This window comes from Sarcophilus harrisii, chromosome 1 (genome assembly GCF_902635505.1).
Source record: "Sarcophilus harrisii chromosome 1, mSarHar1.11, whole genome shotgun sequence".
In the NCBI taxonomy this organism is placed as follows: Eukaryota; Metazoa; Chordata; class Mammalia; order Dasyuromorphia; family Dasyuridae; genus Sarcophilus; species Sarcophilus harrisii.
The window spans coordinates 663,804,978-663,825,027 of NC_045426.1; the positions used below are offsets into that span (position 1 = coordinate 663,804,978).

Here is a 20,050-nt window from a genome sequence, read left to right on the forward strand (position 1 = left end):
AGTCCTAAATATTGTTAATTTGCTGTATGATCTTGGGAAAACTGCTTAAACTGAATCTGTTTCCTGATTTGTAAACATGAGGATAATAATACTTGTACAATGCTCCTGAAGCTGGAAGCCCTCAGAGGCCCAGGCCACACTCTGGTGGAGCCTGCTAAGAGAGGATGTGTGATGTAATGGGAAGAGCCCAGAACTTGGGAGACTGGCATTTGGATCGAGGCAAGTCATTTAACCTGATCTCCACTTTCCTGCTGCATAGAAGAGAGATCCCCACGCTTGTGCTCCCCGTCCCACCATGGGACGAGGAGAGGGCTCTGTCACTCTAAAAGCTTTGTAGAAATGCTTACTCTCAAGGCCTGGAATAACGGGCCCCGGGGAGCCATTTGTGACCCTGCCTACGTCCAGCCCAGTTAAGTCCATAGATGCTTGTCACCTGAAGGTTGGCCATCCCTGGGGGAGTTCTTTGGTCACAGCAACTCCCTTGCTTTTTAAGACAGAATGATCTTCTCTGTTGGCCAGTGGCCTACCACATAGGACCTGTGCTGATGGAAGCATGTCTTTTTCTTTTTGTTTTTTAAGTAACCAATATATAGGAAGATTAAGACAGAATGGGGCAGGGCAAAGAGCCCTGGGCTAAAGGTCAAGATGCCTAGATTCTAAATCTCCTTGATCTTGATCAGGTCACTTTTCTGGTCTCAGATTCCTGATCTATAAAATGGTAGGGACCATCTTTCACCTCTATCTGTATCTCCAGCACATAGTACAGAGTCTGACACATAAAAAGTACTTACTAAGTGATTATTGATTGATTTTCTGGAGCTGCACCTTGACATGGAGATGACTCTGGACTCTCAGAGGCTGTCATTAGAGTTCAGTACATTTGTGCAAGTTCCCATCCAGGGTAGTGCTGAGAAAAGCATTCTGTAGATGGAAGCCCTCTATTGTCATGGGACCTACTATTATCCTCAGTGAGGAAAATTCCTGCTGAGATTGTGAAGCCTCAGATGGGGCTGTGATGGCTCTCATCTTGCAGGCGGGCTGCAGGCTGTAGCAGAGTTGCTGCAGGTGGATTATGAGATGCATAAGATGACCAATGACCCTCTGAATCTGGCCTTACGGCGCTACGCGGGCATGGCCCTCACCAATCTCACCTTCGGTGACGTCGTTAACAAGGTGAGTGTGTGTGTGCCCCAGCCCAGGAGAGTCTGATGTTGCCATTCCTTTTACCCCTACCAACGGGGCTATCTCTTGGGACTTCCTCCTGGGAACCACAGGATGGCTTAATTCTTGTCCTAAAAAGCCAACCAGCCGTGCAACTTTGGGCAAGTCTCTGTGTCAACTCCAATATTCCACATACTGTGCTAATACAGTAACCTGTAAGCTCCCTGAGGGCAGGGACTTAAAAAAAAATTATTTTGGTCTTTTTAATCCCAGCACCTAATAGTTCCTAGAACTTATTAGACTCACTGCTTGTGAATAGACTTTATTGTCGAATTCTATGGTTCTTTCCACCTCTGAAGGCAGCCATTGCTGTATAGTCTAGAATTTGGAGTACCTTTCCATGTCCCCTTTTCCCTATAACCTGAATTAATTTCAAACTATCTAACCTCTATTTTAGGGAGGACAAAACTAAAGTTCCAATAGGGGAGGTCACATAGAGGTCAATGGCAGAGCCAGGTACTCCTCCTGGGGATTGAGGATCAAGGGAACCCTACTCTTGAGGATGAATTAGAATCCCTGGGATACGCCTAAACTAATAGCAGGAGATACTTTGAGACAGGACCTTCCCTTGATGTCTAAGTAAGTCATCGACTGAAACATCCTTTCCCTTTCATTGACAGGCCACACTGTGTGCCCGGCGGGGCTGTATGCAGGCCATTGTGGCCCAGTTGGCTTCAGACAGTGAAGAGCTCCACCAGGTAAGTCGGTTAAACTCTGAGACAAAGAGCATGGGATGGGCCCAGAGCCGGAACCCAACGGAGGGCAGTGGGTGGTTGTGGGTATCACGGGATGGAACTAGATGGTGTACAGTCACCAAGGAGGGCTTTAGTCCATTTCTAGGCCCTGTTCCAGGCCCTGTTCCTGTTCTTAGAACTCCTTTTAGGCCATGTTTTCAGTTCCCTATGCTCCAGTTTGTCAATGTTCTTTAAATGGGATACCTAGAACTGAACATGATATTGTAAACTTTTATCATGGCATTAGCTATAAAATCTCACTTATTCTGGACACTGCTCTTATGCTTGCATTAATTTTTTTGACTGCCAATTCATACTGTTGACTTGTGTTACGTTTGTTAGTCCACTTAAATTCCCAAATCTTCTTTTAAGAAAAGTATATTAAATTTGGGAGTTGTCAAAAACAAATATTTTAATATGTAAACAAGAATAAAAAGAAATTCAAACTTTCAAATTTTATTCTTTGTAGTTTTTTTCCCCAAAACTATAGGCTCTAGGTCTTTAAAATAAATTAGCTACATCCTTTCCATCCTGTTTTTATACCATTTATTTTTTTTCTTTAACAGATAAGTCTAGGACTTTATACTTTTCCCTTTTGAACATTCATCCTTCTCTATTCTTCACCTCCAGGTGGTGTCCAGCATCCTTCGAAACTTGTCCTGGAGGGCAGATATCAACAGCAAGAAGGTCTTACGGGAAGTGGGCAGTATGACTGGGCTCATGCAGTGTGCCCTTCGAGCCACTAAGGTAAGCCTCATACCAGAGAGAGCACTGGGCTTAGAGTCAGAAAAATCTGGGTTCAAATCCAGCCCCAAATAGTTACTTTATGACCCTGGGCAAGCCAATTAATTTCTGTTTGCCTCAGTTTCTTCAATTATAAAATAGGACCAAACTTGTGGGGTTGTCGGATCAGATGAGATTGTATTTATAAAGCCCATAGCACAATGGCCAGCATGCTGTAAGAGCTATATAAATGCTTATTCCCAATGTGACTTGTCTGATATGGTTTAGCTGCTTCTGCCATCTAGGCGCTTGAGCAGTGCTAAGGGTGATCTGTCCCCATCTCCAAGCTTCAAGGGAGCGCGCACACACACACACACACACACACACATACACACCAGTAGCTATATTATAGGGTAATTATGATAATTGCTAAAACCATGGATTTGAATGGATTTGCATTAATCATGACAGCATCTCTATTTGAAAAAGGGATACTTTATGTATAAAACAGAGGGGAGGCCAGTGACTGGAGGGATCTCGATTGCCAGACCAATCCCAAGTACCTCTTCCAAGCTATCTCATTCAGCAACCCAACGAGGTGTCCGTTTTTCTTGGTGACCATGGGGCACCTGCTGGGGGCCCACTTTCCTGCTGCATAGAAGAGAGATCCCCACGCTTGTGCTCCCCGTCCCACCATGGGACGAGGAGAGGGCTCTGTCACTCTAAAAGCTTTGTAGAAATGCTTACTCTCAAGGCCTGGAATAACGGGCCCCGGGGAGCCATTTGTGACCCTGCCTACGTCCAGCCCAGTTAAGTCCATAGATGCTTATGGACTGATTTAATAAAGGTGACAAGGGTCAGTGGGTCAGTGAAGGTTGTCCTGACCACCCTCTTTGATCTCTACATCATTGTCACCATTGGCTCTCCTGAAATCTCAGCATTAGCAGCGATGCTTGGGCTGGAAGATATCCCAGACCTAAGGCTAGCAGGAGCTTCTGAGGCTCTTGAGTCCAACGGTCTGAGGAGGAACCTCTATGTACTTAATAGAGATACTGTGAAGGCTCCGTTCCTCTTCCCTGCCCCCCCAACCCCAGCAGAAGCTGTGCTCTAAGTGTCTATTGAAAAAAATACACTATGACAAAAAGCAACTGTGAATTCTATAGCGTTTTTGAACAGATGTGTATTTTATTAAATACAACATCAACATACATTTGAGAATTAGGAACACTCTGAGATGTGTGAGACATTATTTATTCAGTCTGCAGAAGTGATGTATGATTATTATACAGTGACAGTGAACGTTTTGTTGGTGCTAAGGAAGGGTCAAAAACAGTGTCTGGCACACGTGGGTGAGTTTGCATATGCATGTGTTTATATGTGTGTCTGTGTACATATCCACACACACACACAATACAGCTATACTTACGTATAAAAACACATGCATATGTACACATATACACATACATCTATTTATATACATATACCCATCTATCGCCCCTTGAAATTTGGGAGCCACTGATCTAGTCAAACTTCATTATTTTATAGATGAGCAAATCAGTGCTGGGGGTTGGAGAGGAATACTTGTCTAAGGTTACTCAGCTAATTAGTGGCAGTGGGACTGGGACATAGGTTGTCTCTGTCCCCAACTCCTATTACTGCACCACTCTGACCTTCTGATTACTATCTAATACTATTATAACACAACCATTCACTAAACACTTTCTTATATTCTTGGTGCTGAAGGATATTCATAAAGATACCTATTTATTCCTTATGTATTTTGTATGAAATAGCTATTTACACATTACATCCCTTCTCCATTCCTCCACCATTAAATATGAGCTCCTTAATGGCAGAGACCAGCCGCATCTTTTCTTTCTCTCTGTCCCTAGTGCTTAGCACAGTGCCTGGTACAGAGTGTTTGATAAATTTCCTGATGATGATAAAGACGAATGCCATAGGTCTTCCCCTCAAGGAGCTTCTACCAGTATCTCTGTCCCTTCTCCCACCTCTGTTTCTGTCATTTCTAACCATTCCGTCCAACTCCATCTCTCACATCCCGGAGGGGAGAAGGGAATAAAGCAAGAAAAAAGAATCCATTCCAGGGAAGCAGGGGATGGGAGTGGTAGGGAAGGAGCCACCAGTCTAGGAAATGGGATGGAGGTTGGTGTGGGCTGGGAGCGGACAGACTTGAGTATGAAAGAGCTGAGACAGTCTCAGAGTGGGAGCTGGTAGCCCCAGATGACTAGGGAATGGCTTCACTATCCTCCTCCCAGGAGTCCACACTGAAGAGCGTCCTCAGTGCCCTGTGGAACTTGTCAGCTCACAGCACGGAGAACAAGGCCGCCATATGCTTGGTGGATGGAGCCCTGGGCTTCCTGGTCAGCACTCTCACCTACAAGTGCCAGAGTAACTCCCTAGCCATCATCGAGAGTGGAGGGGGCATCCTCCGGAATGTGTCCAGCCTCATTGCCACCCGGGAGGACTACAGGTTAGGCAGAGTTTCCCCTGCTCTCACTGTCCCCTCCCCCCTCTCCTGCCTACCCTCAGAGTTCTAGGACAGTGAGCCGCTGCTGGTCAGGAAGCTAATGCTAAGATTGCTCAGAAACAGTTTCATTCTCCTGGGGGGGGGGACAAGCCCTCCCGTTCCGTCTGGTTCCCACTCCATCACTGCCTCGCTAACATGTCACAATTGTGGCTGGGCCCAAGCTCCCCCGACAGCACCCCCCACAGGCACATCTTCTGGCCTCCACATGGAGACCTGCAGGGAGTGACCCCTGGCTGCTGCCCAGACCCTTCTGTTTGGGGATGGCCCCAATCACTCCCCACAAGCCTGAAGCGGGGCAGGGCTTAATGGGGCTCCCTCCCTTCTCCCTCCTCTAGGCAGGTGCTGCGGGACCACAATTGCCTTCAGACTCTGCTCCAGCACCTGAGGTCACACAGCCTGACCATCGTGAGTAACGCCTGTGGGACCCTGTGGAACCTGTCGGCTCGGAGTCCCCGTGACCAGGAGCTGCTCTGGGACCTGGGAGCCGTGAGCATGCTGCGGAACCTGATCCACTCCAAGCACAAGATGATTGCGATGGGCAGCGCGGCCGCCCTGCGCAACCTGCTCACACACAGGCCCCTCAAGTACAAGGACACGGCGGCCGTCATCTCCCCAGGCTCCTGCATGCCCAGTCTCTACGTACGCAAGCAGAAGGCGCTGGAGGCCGAGCTGGATGCCAGGCACCTGGCCGAGGCTCTGGACACGATGGAGAAGCAGAGCCTGAAGGGTCAGGTGGCCAAGAAGCCGCCGCTGCGCCACCTCGACAGCCTGGTCAAGGATTACGCCTCGGACTCCGGCTGCTTCGACGATGAGGACGTGCCTGCCCTGGCGCCCGGGGTGGAGGTGGGCAATCCCTCTGTCCTCTCCATGTTCCTCAACAGTTCCTTCCTGCAGGGCCAAGCCTTGCCCCGCATGCCGCCCCCCCGCCGCGGCCCCGAGGCAGAGAAGGAGGATGGCAGCAGCGGCAGGGGCAGCATGGATGCCAAGAAGGGGGTGATGGACGGGACGGCGGCGGCGGCTGAGAAACTGGCTACCAAACTGTCCGTGGCGGTGGCCAAGATTGACAAGCTGGTGGAGGACATCTCGGCCCTGCACACCTCCTCCGAGGACAGCTTTAGCCTCAGCTCTGGGGACCATGGGCTGGACTGGCCCTCGGGGCCTGGGGAGGTCCGGGAGGCCCGGGCCCAGTCCTGCTCACCCTGCCGACTGCCTGAGGCAGGGAGGAGGGAAGGGGTGGGGAGGGCCCACCCGCTGCTCCGGCTGAAGGCGGCTTATACCAGCCTGTCCAATGACAGCTTGAACAGCAGCAGCACCAGCGATGGCTACTGCCCCCGAGAGCACATGAAGCCCTCCCCAAGGGCCTCGTTTGCTGACTATCGAGAGGAGCTTCAGAGGTACCAGCAGCGCCCCAGCCGCCTGGACCTCAAGAACGTTGTGGCCACCCAGCCGGAAAGGAGAGAGCCTCCGGCTCAGGAGCCTGCTGCCCTGCAGGGGCCAGAAATGCCTGACGGGCTACACAAGCCAGCAGTATTCCCTGGGGAGTGGGCCCCAAAAGATGGGGAGGGCAAGCTTGCCCCCGATGCCCAGGTGCACACCATCAAGCTGTCGCCCTCCTACCAGCATGTGCCTCTGCTAGAGGGTATGGCCAAGGTTGGGGCTGTTCCCTTTCCCGGCACTGGAGGTAGCTCCATGGCCCGGAAGCAGGCCTGGTTGCCCCCGGGCACCCTGAAGGGCTCAGAGGGTCTGAGCAAGATCCCAGAGAAACTGGTGGCTCCCGCCCCCCCTGCTCCTGCGGCAGAGACCCTACAGAAGTACTCGGTGGAGGATACTCCCATCTGCTTCTCCCGTTGCTCCTCCCTCTCTTCCCTCTCCTCTGCCGACCATGGCATGGACGGGAGAAGCCGCAGTGAAGACAACGACCTGGACAGTGACTCGTCCCTGGAGATCCTCGAGGAGCCGGGGCCCGGGGAGGGAGAGGATGACGGCGTGGAGGACTGGAGGCCCCGAGGGGCCGCCTCCCTGCCCGTGGCCATCCCCGCTCCCCGGGGTGACCGGGGCGATGAGGGTGCCTCCCCCTCCCAACAAGAAGACATGACCCCCTCCAGCTCCTCTGAGAATTACATCCAGGAGACTCCCCTCGTCATGAGCCGCTGCAGCTCCGTCAGCTCCCTGGGCAGCTTTGAGAGCCCCTCCATTGCCAGCTCCATCCAGAGTGACCCCTGCAGTGAGATGGTGAGTGGCACCGTGAGCCCCAGTGAGCTTCCCGACAGCCCGGGGCAGACCATGCCCCCTAGCCGCAGCAAGACCCCCCTTCCAGAGCGGGAGACCAGCCAGTTCAACCTGCAGTGGGAAAACAACGTCAAGAAGTTCATGGACATCACCGACTTCAAGGAGCGCTTCCAGCTGCCCCCGGACCTCGACAGCACCATCTACTTCACAGTGGAGAAGCCCGACGAGAACTTCTCCTGTGCCTCCAGCCTCAGCGCTCTGCCCCTCCATGAGCACTATGTGCAGAAGGACGTGGAGCTCAAGCTCCTGCCCCCTTTCCCTGAGCGTGGAGGTGGGCTTCACTTCGCCGGCCACGAAAAACGGGAGGAGCCCGGGCGGGAGGAGCGGTTGGATGGGCCCCGGGGGGGCCGGCCCCGCATAGAGACCCACTCTGAGGACGACCTGGAGATCCTGAAGGAATGTATCAGCTCAGCGATGCCCTCCCGCTTCCGAAAGGTCAAGACAGCCCTGGTGCCGGGCTTGCCTGCAGGGAAGAAGGGCCTACATGTGCCCGTCTACATGTTGGTGCCCGCACATGCCCATCCCAGCTTAGCGGCCAGGACCCCCCGGCCTTCCCGCAGCCCGTATAAAGAGGAGGATTCCTTCACAGACTCGGCTGAAGGCACGCCAGTCAACTTCTCCAGCGCCACCTCACTCAGTGACGAGACTCTCCAGTATCCATCCAAGGACAGCCAGGGGCAGCGGGCTGAGAGGAGGGAGCCCGTCTCTCGGCGGGTCACCTCCAGCCATTCTACTCCAACCAAGATGGCAGGTACCTACAAGCATAGGGTGGGAGGGGCGAGCCTCCCTCTCTCAAACAGGAATGCCGAACCTAGCCGAGGCTCTCTCAAGAACCTGCCCAGCCTAGAACTGACTGTCAGCCGGCCCAGGAGTGCCCACTCTGAGAGGGACAGCCGTGCCAGGGGAGACAGCTCCCATCCAAGTGGAGGGCACGGGGATGTTGCCTTCCAGTCATTCTGTCATACTACACCCACTGAAGAGGCGGTTTACTGCTTCTATGAGAATGATTCAGATGAAGCTTCTGAGGCCCTGGCCCGGAAGGCACCCACGGGAGGCCGGGCTCCAAAGAAGGACCATCGGGCGGGCAAGAAAGAAACAGAACCCAAGCCCAAAGCAGGGCCCCCAGCTTCCATGCGGCCCCGGGTGCCCACCAAGTCCCAGCACAAACTGATTGCAGATGAGACACCACCCTGCTACTCCTTAAGCTCTTCCGTAAGCTCACTCAGTGACCTGGACCTTTCGGATAGGGACGGTGGGCAGCCACCCAACAAAGGGGGCCCGCTCCACCTGCAGGCCCGCAAGCCCATCCACACTAAGCCCCCCCCACCGGCTCCGGGTCGGGACAGTTCTCCCAGCTCACCGAGCCTCAACTCGGACGAAGATCTGCTCCAAAGGTGCATTGGTTCCGCCATGCCCAAAAGACAACGCCATGCAGCCCGGCACCGTAAGGCTGAGCGCAAGCCCAAGCAAGGGAGCCCCAAGGCAGCTGGCAGCAGGGAGCGCAAGGCTGAGATACGTAGGGAGCTGGGCGAGGAGGCGGCCTCCGACCGAGCCTCCGACCTGGACAGTGTGGAGTGGCAGGCTATTCAAGATGGCGCCAATTCCATCGTGACGTGGCTGCACCAGGCGGCAGCGGCAGCAACCTCCTTGTCCAGGGAGCCCTCGTCTGAGTGTGATTCCATCCTCTCCTTTGTGTCCGGGCTGTCAGTAGGGTCCACCCTGCAGCTTACCCTGGGAAGGGAGGAACAGAAGCGCAGAGGGAAGGAGGCTGGAGGAGAGGTGGAAAAGAAAGAGCAAATCAAGACTGCTGGTGAAAGCAAGAAAGGAGGGGAGGCCCGGACCCTCAACCGCCGGATATCCCGGGGCCCAGAAAAGCCAGCCAATGCCCAGAAACCCGTGTCCAATCTGCCCGCTGTGTTCCGGGGCCGGACAGTCATCTACATGCCCACCCTGGCCAAGGGGACCCCCAAGCCGCGTTCTCCCCCAAAGAAGGCTGTGCCCAAGACCGAGCCTCCTGCCAAACCCCTCCCTCTCAATCAACAGAGATCCCGGAGCCTCCACCGGCCAGGGAAAATCTCAGAGATGGCAGAGCTGACACTGCCCAAGAGAAGTGCCACCCCACCTGCTCGGATGGCCAAGACCCCCTCCTCAGGCTCTTCCCAAACCTCCACCCCTTCCCAGCCATCATCCAAGAAGTCGCCCCCCTCTTCCCAGACGAGCAGGCCGGTCCCCCCACCTGGGGGTAAAGTGGGCACCAGCAGCCCTCAGGCCAAGCCGGTGAAGGCTCTGCTCTCCAGACAGCACAAAACTCAAAAATCTCCAGTACGGATCCCGTTCATGCAGAAGCCGGCCAGGAAGCCGTTCCCGGGGAAGAACACGCCTCCTGTCCCGGAGGAGCAGGGGGCGGGAGCAAAGGCCGGGGCCAGGCTCAATCTGGTCAGAGTGCCCTCCACCCGGTCCAGCGGCAGCGAGTCCGACCGTTCCGGCTTCCTGAGGCAGCTGACCTTCATCAAGGAGTCTTCCAACCTCCTCCTGCGGCACCGCTCCGAGGCCACCGCCCCCCTGTCCCAGAACAGCTCCCCTCGCCGCAGTCGGCCCAGTGTCCCCGCCGTCTTCCTTTGCTCTTCTCGTTGTGAGGAGCTCAAAGCGGCCAAAGCCGGGCCCCCGCCCAGCCCCAGAGCGTCACCAGGGGAGCGCCTGCCCCGCCGGACCAGCTCAGAGAGCCCCTCCCGCTTGCCCGTCAAGAAAGCGGCTCCCGCCCCTGAGCCCTTCAAGCGCTATTCCTCCTCCCCCCACATCAACGTGGTCAAGAGGTCGGCCAGCCCAGCCCCTACCCTTCAGCAAGGGGCCGAGACTGGGGCTGGGCGGAGGCGGAGTGATGGCGAGGCCCAGCCCCCTCCCCAGGTAGGGCCGGGGGAGGGCCGCGCCGCTCCATCGGCGGCCACCAAGGGCACATGGCGGAGGATTCGGGATGAAGACATCCCCCAGATCCTGAAGAGCACGCTCCCCCCCACTGCCCTGCCTCTGGTCGGCACAGTCCAGGAGGACGGCCCGGCTCCCCAGAGGAAGACCAGCGACGCTGTGGTTCAGACCGAAGACTTCTCAACTTCTAAAACCAACTCTAGCACCTCTCCCACTCTGGAGAACCGGGAGCCCCCCAAGAACGCGGCGAGCGGCCCGGCAGGCGGCGCGCAGGCCCCCTTCATTGGCAGCGATGTGGACGGGCTGAGCTCCAAGGTGGCTGCCGCCCTCGCCTTTGCCCACGAGGGGCTGACGGCCCCGGCCGGGGGCTTCCCCTCCAGCCGCCACAGCTCCCCCAGCCGAGCCGCCCGAGTTACCCCCTTCAATTACATCCCCAGCCCCATGGTGGTGCCAGCCGCGAGCGACAAAGCTGTGGAGAAAGCTGTCAGCCTGCAGGGTGAATAGAAGCTGGTCCCGCCCGCCTACGCTCTCCCCGTCTCGACCCCTCCAGCCCTAGCCTGCTTAGGCTTCCCAACACTACCCTCGCGGCAGCAAGCTGCGCTCTCGTGGAAGATGCCCCTGTACAAAGAACTTCAAGCAACTGCTTTCTTATTTCATACTCAGCTAAGTACAAGAGAAATTAGCTCTCAAAGATCAGCGGCTCAGACCTGGGCCCGTGGCGGGGTGGGGAGAGAGACTGGCTAAGGGTCCTCAGACCTGGAACTGCTGGCCCCTCGTCTGACCAGGGTTTCCTCCTTCCTCTCTGTATCCAGTCACAGCCCGGTTGCCAGAAACCTTTCCTTCCTGGAAGGTGGAGATAACAATGACATTTTTTAAAAACTCACAAAGCCTAGGTCCAAAGCTGAATATCCCCTTCTCTAAGATATGGCCATGTCATTAAGGGCTCTTCCCCCACCATGAGGGGAGGGACTTTCTTTGGGAAGTAGGTAGAGGATCGGGAACAGAGAAGGGTCTGATGCTTTGGAACCCAGGAAGGAGCAATGAGAGGAAAGCAGTGGGAGGAGACACCATGAGGGCCCTAGAGCCAATTAAGTCCAGGGAGAGAGAGGTGTCGCTAAGGAAAGCCCAGAAGGCTGGGGCTGGATGCGTGCTGAGCGACCTGCTGAGCAAGGGACGGTTCATCAGCATGCTGCCCTCAGGCACATCAGCAGCTCAGTGCCCCAGAGTAAGATCCCTGGCTGGGACTGCTGCCTCCCTGTGCCCAAGTGGAAAGCCACCTTCTAGCCAAGCCTTAATGCAGATCTCTCTGCTGCATGCTTTATCTCGAATACCCAGCACTAATAACCAGTTATAAACATCATATAGATGAATTACAGCTTGTCAACGCCATGGGAAGCCCAGGAAGGAGACTTCCAGATAGAGGGAAACCCTGGGGAGGGCCAGAGAGGGAGCAGGCACAGAACCCACCAGATGCAGAACTGTTGGTGGCAGGGCCAAATGCCTGTAATTAATGCAACCCAGTAATTCGGTAATGACTAATTTGCCGAGTTTTGTCTGTGTTATATAAACCAGCTTGGAAATGGAGCTGAGAGGGATCTGAGACAATTCGAGAATTGCACCTTATTTAATAGGGAGGCGAGGGGGTTACCCCACAAGCCTGGGGCTGATGTTGACATAGCTCCCTTGATGTCCCACTGTAGGCCTGACCCATGAGAGGGAAAGGGAGTAAAGAGGATAGGCAAGAAGACAGATGAATATTAGTTTTCTCACTCTGGCTTTGATCTCTTTTTCCCTGAGTAGCTCTTTCCTTTAGCTAGTGTGGGCTCACCTCCAGAGTCATGAGGTAATGCTGACATAGGGAGGATTGAGTATCCCTGGCAGGAAGTCAAGACAAGCACCCAAGTAAAGCTGATTGTGCTTTTAGCAGGCGGATGGCATTAAGATCCATGAGCAGTTGGAATAGAGTTTGCAAGCATTGAGCCATCCATAATCTGTTGCCTAGTCCCCAACAAGGCCCATTGTTGGGGTAGCTAACTAGATGGAGGAAGATCTGTCAGAAAACTAGCAGGATGAGCAAGCATCCTCCTTAGCACTTGCCACATGCTAACTGGTGAACTATCCAGCACTGAGCCCTCTCAGAAACTGAACCACAGGAGGGACCAAAGAATACAGATATGGATGACAGAAAAAGGAGAAGCAGAGAGGAGAAGCCTGGAGAGGGATTGGAAAGTGAGGTCTGGTGAGCTGCTTCAAGGGCAAAGTCTTTCTGTTGTAAAGCTGCACTTTAAAAAGATTGTAGAGAGCAGAGCCAACTGCTAGTATGTGATATTTTGGGGGATGTGGGGGGTGCAAAAACATCTATTTGGGTTTTTTTTAATGACTTTTTGTGAAAAATGCAAAATTGCAAGAGTCCAGTGTTTTCTCTAGGAAGTAAAATTTTGAGTTTCACAGACAAGAAGAGACAAACTGCCTTCTGGACTTTGGCCAAGCCAAGACTCTGGGAAGAATGTACTTAATAAGGTCAGAGAACTGATTGTTTTCTGTTTGGCCCCAGAGGGCAGATCTAAGAGATATGTGGACCCCACAAACAGGAAGATTTTGAGTTTGGTGTGTAAGGAGGCATTTGCAAACATTTAGAACTGTCCAGAAGTGAAGTGACCTGCCTCAGAAGGTGGTGGGGTTTCTCATCACTGGAATTCTTCAAGAAGAGGTTGGATGACCACCTATCAAGGAAACAATAGAGGAGATTCCTTTTTAAGTTATGGGTTAGTGTTAGACTAGATCAAGTCTGAAATCCTTTGTAGCTGAAATTCTGTGAACAAATGTGAAGGGTCAAACAATTAGCAAGGCTGCTGAGGGACTAATCTCCCCACATGGCTAACTTCAGTTTGCTACTGGGCTGAAGATCCAGGGTAGAGAGGAGAGAAATCTGTATCAAAGGTATCAACCTGTACTGTACCATATAATGGATGTGAGGAGGATCAGATGCAGGAGAGGGAAAAAGAGAATGAAAGGGCAAGAAGATGTTTGGCTGATTTTGCTAACTGAACTGTAGCTTTGTATGATGGTGACTCACCCACTGGGAACTGGACTGAGGCCACAATTTATTTTCTACAGACACCATGGAAGAGATAACAATCAGTGAAACCTTGCCCACCTAGGGTTATAACTAGGAAATGATTGAATTCTTCTTGGGCCATGTTTGTCCCTCTTTCTGTCTCCTTCCTCCTTGGCTTTGAAATAGCTTGATCTGCTCATTCTGTATTCCAGAGATAGGGTTTGTTGAAGAGATACCTTCTGATATTTCAGTCTAGAGCCCCATTGGAAGGATGACATGTCTTTAGCCACTCCGATTTAGCTTAGGAATTAGAGTGTTTCCAGTTAAAAGTATTACCACTGGAAAGAGCCAGTAACCTCTTTCCCAGTGGAATCCTGGATTCCAGAAAACTGTTCTTTGCAAAACTGTTTTCCAGCTGTTTTTGCAAAGAACCACTCCTCATGGAGTGCAGCATAGGCTCAATCTATGTGAGTCTTGGGCAAGCCAAGTCTCCTTGTTTCAGTTATCTCTGTAAAATGAGGGGGTTGGACTAGAGATTTCTAGGGTTCATTCTGGCTTGAATGTTTTCTGATTCTGGGAAGAATAGAATACATAGAGCAAGTAGATCGATAAGCATTAGGCAAATAGAAAGGCATATGGATTCAATTTATTCTATTAACTGTTTCTCTGGAGGAAGGGAAACAGCCTCCCATTGGACTTGATCAGTATTAGGTCCTTATTTGCCAAGTTTACAAAAGGAAAATTTACCTTCAGAAGCCTGGAAAACACTCCTCTTTCTTTCTGATACCTCTTCAGTCATGGCAGGCCACTCAGCCAAATTCATTCATGGCCACCATTTCAAGGGACCGTATGACAAAGCCGATTGTTGGGAGCTTTGGGACTGTACTTAAGAAGCCATCTCCCAGTCTGGAACTAATCATATTTGGGGGTTGCATCTCCAACAGCTCATATGGGGAGTTGAGTCAATGTTCTTTTTTTTGCCAAGAAGCCCTTATTAAGGGAGGAGCCAACTCTAAAAGGCTGTAAATAGGCTCAACGTTGACCCAATTCACATGGATTTGTGGGATAGCTTCCACTGGAGATTTTTCCTCCCTATGCTAATTTGCAAGGAGACTTGACATGTATATTTGCAATCTGTGTCTGGAATTGGAACCAAAACACAAGGAGTGATTTCATACTCATTTCCCTTTCACAAATCATTGGATGCTTCAGTCTTGTAGAAATAAGAGGGGATACTTTTACAGGGATCCTCCAAGCCTGGACTCTAAAATTGGGGCTATTTTCCAAAAATGCTTTTAGTTCTGTTTCTCTATTTTAACAGAAATAATATAGTGAAGGACAGGCATTGTTTTCCATTCAGCAAGGACAAGACAGTTGGGTTGTAAAACCTGTCTACCCAATCTGTAGCCAGAGATTATAAGTATGGAGATAGGATGCCTGGTTTTATTGAATGTTAGAGCTAATGTTCAGCTGCCCATTCGATATTGCTTGTTACTGGATGTAACATTCAATTATAAGATGTGTTTAAGAGTGAAAATTTGCAGATCTGGAAAGTTTGCAGACTGAAAAAGGTGAAGACATACTGTTAAACTGTTATCAGTCTTAACAGTCAAACTCTGGATGGAAAAGAGATGGGAGTCTCAAGTGCTCACAACCGGCAGTTAACCCAACCCACAACCTTTTGTCCTAGGAAGAACATTACAAGGTTCTGGAGAAGGGGCCTCAGAGCTGTGCCCGGCCCCCACCAGCTGACTGGGTGATTTGGGCAGGCTGCTTCACCGTTCTGTGCCTGTTTCCCCAAACTTCGAAATGGGGAGAACTTCTGCCAGATCTACCTCCCAAGGGAGTGAGGGTTGGCTGCTCTGATGGACACATGATGAAGTGTTGGGAGATCTACAGGAGGATAGCATTATTCTATAGCGTAACTGGTGCTACACTTCAGGGCGTGCATTTGGTTCTAACTCTTGAGCAAAGGATTAGGAACCTTCTGCTTCCTATTGTGCTAACTTGTCCTAGGAGCTGTACCGAAGCTAGTCAGAACACAGTCCTTCCCTTCCCAGCCTCAGAGGCTTGGTAAGCAACACTCCAGGCAATCATGGGAAACCATCAGGAGTGAATCTGGACAACTCATCCTATCTTTGAAGGAAACATGCTGATATAGAAGAGCAGGTACTCCTCCCTCACTGGGACCAGAGGGAATCATGTCCTAGCATCTGTGTTCAATCAACGCCACCTTATGAGGCGGGTGCCAAAAATGGGGCTGAAGCTTTAAGAGTAGCTGGACAGCCGAGCCTCCCCAAGTTAACTGCCTGTTCCCCACAAGCATTGACAGGATCAGCTGGCCTCCCCTCCTCCTCTCTCATTCCCTCATACCCATATCAGCTTTGTTCACACCATCATTCAGCCAGTGGAGAATGGGGTGAGGGCAGGGAGTGTCACAGACATAGGGTTTCCTGGGGGAGAGAAGGGGGCAGTTTGTGGTAATTGAACAATTGATATCCATACACTGGGGCCAGAGGAACCAAACTATCATATACCAAACACAACTATCACTTAAAGCCTTTATCCCATCATAGGGATGCTATCTGTACCATGCAGCTGTTAACCTGGTTCGCTCCTTTATGCTCTCAGTGTGAGAGTGGATATGTGTGTGTTCCTGCTTAAGTGCTGCCAACACTAAGGAATATGAACTGAGGACTCAGAGGGACAGAAATCCTACACCATCAGAAGTGATTGAGTCCATCAGGCAAATCTTCACCAAAGTTCAGCACTTTATGATTTTCCCCCTGTGTAACCTGCTGTTGTTGGAGTGATCAACCCAAAGGGGAAGGACTTAACCTTTGGGAGCAATGACCCCTGGAGTGGCCAAAATGGAGGCTTAACATCAGTCTGCTATTTCACCAGCTGCTCAGGAGCTGGTATTTTATACCTGATAGTTCTGTCTGATCAGAAAACTTTAAAGAAAAGAAGCCCCACCCCAATCCAGGGTATTGGATTTAGGATAATACACATATACCTTCCTGAAGCAGCAGGAGTGGACAGCATTACCTCACACTTCTAATCTGTCAACATGTCCATTCAATACAGTTCTTTGCCACAGAACCCTAGTTTTGTTCTCATCCAGTTTGTGTGATAATCCCTCCAGCCCCCTGAAGAAAGCTGTTTTTGCCCAACTTGTTCAACTGGTTTCCAGCCCATTCTCTCCAGTCTACTTACTTCCTGCTCCCCTTCACTTCCCTACCAACCATACTGAGGGTCATTTTACTGGGATTCTGGACAGTATTAAAATGAAGTATGTAAATATTAAGTGTAAACCTCTCCTCTTCCTTTTTTCCCCCCCACTAAAATAAAACAGAGCCATTTGTCTGGTTGAAAGGAGAGACAGGAAGATCAGGCAATTGACTTGTAGGGCACCTTTAGCATCTTCACTTAATAAACTAAGCTGTTGAATTGCCTTCTGGGACTGGACCAGGCTTTATTTCTTTTCTTTCTATTTGGGAAGGTGTATCTCAACTTCTGGGGAAATTGGTGGAATCTATTATTAAAGAGTGAGATCACTGGAAACATGCAAACACAATTCTATCCTCTAGGGAGAAATTGGACTTACTTATTCTACTAGAGGGGAGGGATCAATAAAGTGAACAAAGGAGAGATCAAATGATGTCAGAATTGCTGAGTCCAGCAGAAAAGACTACTGTATTTGAAATCAGAAATTCGGCTGGCTGCCTGCTCTGTAGCCCTGGACAAGCTCCTCCAGGTCTGTGCACTTCACTTTCCTCACCTCTAAAATTATTTGTGTGTCTGTGTGTATGTATGTGTACACACACATACACACACACACACACACACATATATACACACCCCACCTAACAGTTTTATTCCTCCATTTTATCAAAGGGATTGAGACCAATAGAGATTAAGAGATTAGTTTAAAAATCTGAACATAGGTCTTTTGAGGTGGCTAACTGAATCAATAGATAGAACTCTGGATCTAGAGTAAAAACGACCTGAGATTAAATCCAGCCTCAGACACTTATTAGCTAGGTGAGCCTGGACAAATCAATTAACCTCTACTTGCCTCAATTTCCTTGACTGTAAAATGGGGATGGTAATAGCATTTATTTTATTTCCCAAAGTTGCTGTGAAACTCAAATAGATAATTTTGTAAAGTGCTTGACACATAGTAGATGCTTAATAAATTCTTGTTCCCTTCCTAATCCAACCTCTTCATTACACTTTATCACCTCACCTATTCCCCATCACAGTCTCTGCTTTTTTCCAACTGAGGAAGTTGGCTGTATCCCTGTACTTTTCCACCTCTCCTTCCCTTATTCCTGCTGATGAAGTCATCTTGGGTAACTAGGTAGAGTTGGCAGAGAACCCAAAGCACTGATAAGATTACAATGCTCCCTGAGGACAGCAGGGAAGGATACTGATGGGGAACAGCTCAGCTTTACAAGCCCATCCCCTGTGGAAGTCATGGGAAACCCCACCTACTGCATCCAACCAGAAAGCCAAGTTATGCTGTCAACCGCGCACCTCCCCACCCTCCCCCACCCCCCCATCCCCACCCCGGTTAAATTTCCTCTATAAATCTGCCAATGACCTATGTCATCTTTGCTGAATCCCTATTGGGGATAGCACACCATGACATTCTACCTCATGGTATCTTTCTTCTCACCACTTCCCCATGCCCTATGGTGTATTTTTCTTTCTTTACAACTAACTCTTTTGTTGCTAAACTCCTCTAAGGACTTAACCTGCCAGCCAATGTTATATGCCTACCTTATGACTATCCCCTTTCTCCTGGGTAATTGTGAGTTCCATTGGGGAATTTGTCTTCCCCCTTGGCAACTGCTAAAAATCCTCTCCTTATTAACTATATGTTCTTCCAAATCCATTTCATATTTACCACTTCTGGTGTCCATTTTATCTCATTTTGTCCATAACCCCTTCTCAAACATAAAAGTACCTTTTGGCAAAGAGAAAGCCATTGGGAATTATTCACATGTGAATTGCTACTGATGAGGTTTAGATATGGGGTACCTAAATGACCACTTTCTGGTGGTCAGGGAGTTAAATGAGGTTTAGTGGCAGGTTCTGAGTACAGGATAGGTTTGGCTCCCCTGCATCTCTTGGGATTTGGGGCAAGGGTTGGGAGATCCAGAGAACTCCCTTCTAGTGGTGCAAGCAGTTCTTTGTAAAGTTCTCTGTGGGAATAAAGAGGGCACTGGAAACAGTATTCCAGTGGGCAGAGACCCTTGGCATGCCAAGCATAGGGCTGGCATGTTTGGAACCTCTGCAAAGAGTTTTAGTTTGGCTCTTTTATAATAGGGGGCTTTGGCTACAAGCTGAAGGGGGTGGAATCTCAGGTTGGCTCCTTGCTGGATTTCAGCTAGGCTAGAATTTGAATTGAATTTAATGGGTTTCAGGGCTGAGCCGACCCCACCCAGATAACAAAGATGAAACTGTTTGTGCTTTGGGGTGGAGTCCCCTCATTGAGGCAGTTGAAGGAGATTTTCTCCTTTAAGGATTTTCAGAGTTTTGGTCCCTCTTCACTACCAAATTCCATCATTTGGTGCCAAAACCCAGGATCTTCTCCTCACCAAAAGGTAGAAATCTATATGGCATCTAACACAGGCAGAAAGGAAAAAGGCACTCCAATATTTTCTTTTTGTTCTACTTCTCAATTGAGGCAGGATGAACCAAGAACCCAGCAATATCTTGGAGTACACTTGTTATCACTTTGCTTACTGGGTAGCGAGTGATGGACCTAAAGTAAGGGGATGCCCAGAAATAGGTTATGTCCTTTTGAGAGGATAATTTCTTGTAAAATGATCCCCACTTCTCCTAAGTGTAGGATTTTGGTTTTCTAGGGGTGTTTGTGCTCCCCAACATTGCAAAGGGAAACTGATGCAACATCTGGCCAGCTAGGATTTAAAACAAAGGATTTCTGTACTATTCTCCATGTCTGTCAACCTGGTTTCTCTCTGTGATGGTCCACTTTCAGTTAACCTGCATTTTCTGAAAAGTTGAGTTTTTGAGAGACAAAAAAATCTTGAAAGGCTGACATGCCCTCCTGAATTAGCTTCACTTTTAAAGATCTTAGTGAAATTGGTCCTGGCCAAGCCAATACCCTGGCTTGATAATTAGTCTGACCTAAGGTAGGCTCCCCAACCCCACTTAGTTACCCAGGACCTCATTCATCACTGGCAGGCACTCCCTTAATTTCTGCCTCTTGTTCTAGAACTCCAGAAAACCTTCCTTGAATCTCAAAATCTTTTCCTTCACGACAGGAACAGGAATAATCTTGCCCCATCTCAGCCTTTCCTACTCCTCTTTGCTCTTAGGAAGGCAGCACAGCTTAACTGGAAAGAGCACTGGATGAAATCAGAAGAGCAGGAATCAAATCCTAGTTTAGTCGCTTACTACCTCTGCTGGATCATGAACAAATCACACATTTTAGTTGTGCCATCTGTAAAATGAAAATAATTTACTATTTTTCTTGACAAATCACTCCTACAAAAGCAGTTTCATTTATCTGAAATTTCTTCC

The 20,050-nt window shown here is 50.3% G+C and overlaps 1 protein-coding gene across 4 annotated transcripts in view; it reads left to right on the plus strand.

The window, feature by feature from the left end:
* APC2 (APC regulator of WNT signaling pathway 2) overlaps positions 1-16,950 on the plus strand; it is a 68,857-nt gene extending 51,907 nt beyond the window's left edge. For all 4 annotated transcript variants that reach the window (XM_031948060.1, XM_031948059.1, XM_031948062.1 and 1 more), the window contains exons 11-15: positions 1,034-1,173; positions 1,842-1,919; positions 2,586-2,702; positions 4,955-5,169; positions 5,562-16,950. In XM_031948060.1, coding sequence (XP_031803920.1) covers positions 1,034-1,173; positions 1,842-1,919; positions 2,586-2,702; positions 4,955-5,169; positions 5,562-10,941 — 5,930 coding nt within the window. In that variant the 3' untranslated portion in view covers positions 10,942-16,950. The remainder of the gene's footprint in view (positions 1-1,033; positions 1,174-1,841; positions 1,920-2,585; positions 2,703-4,954; positions 5,170-5,561) is intronic.
* Positions 16,951-20,050: the final 3,100 nt, after the last annotated feature.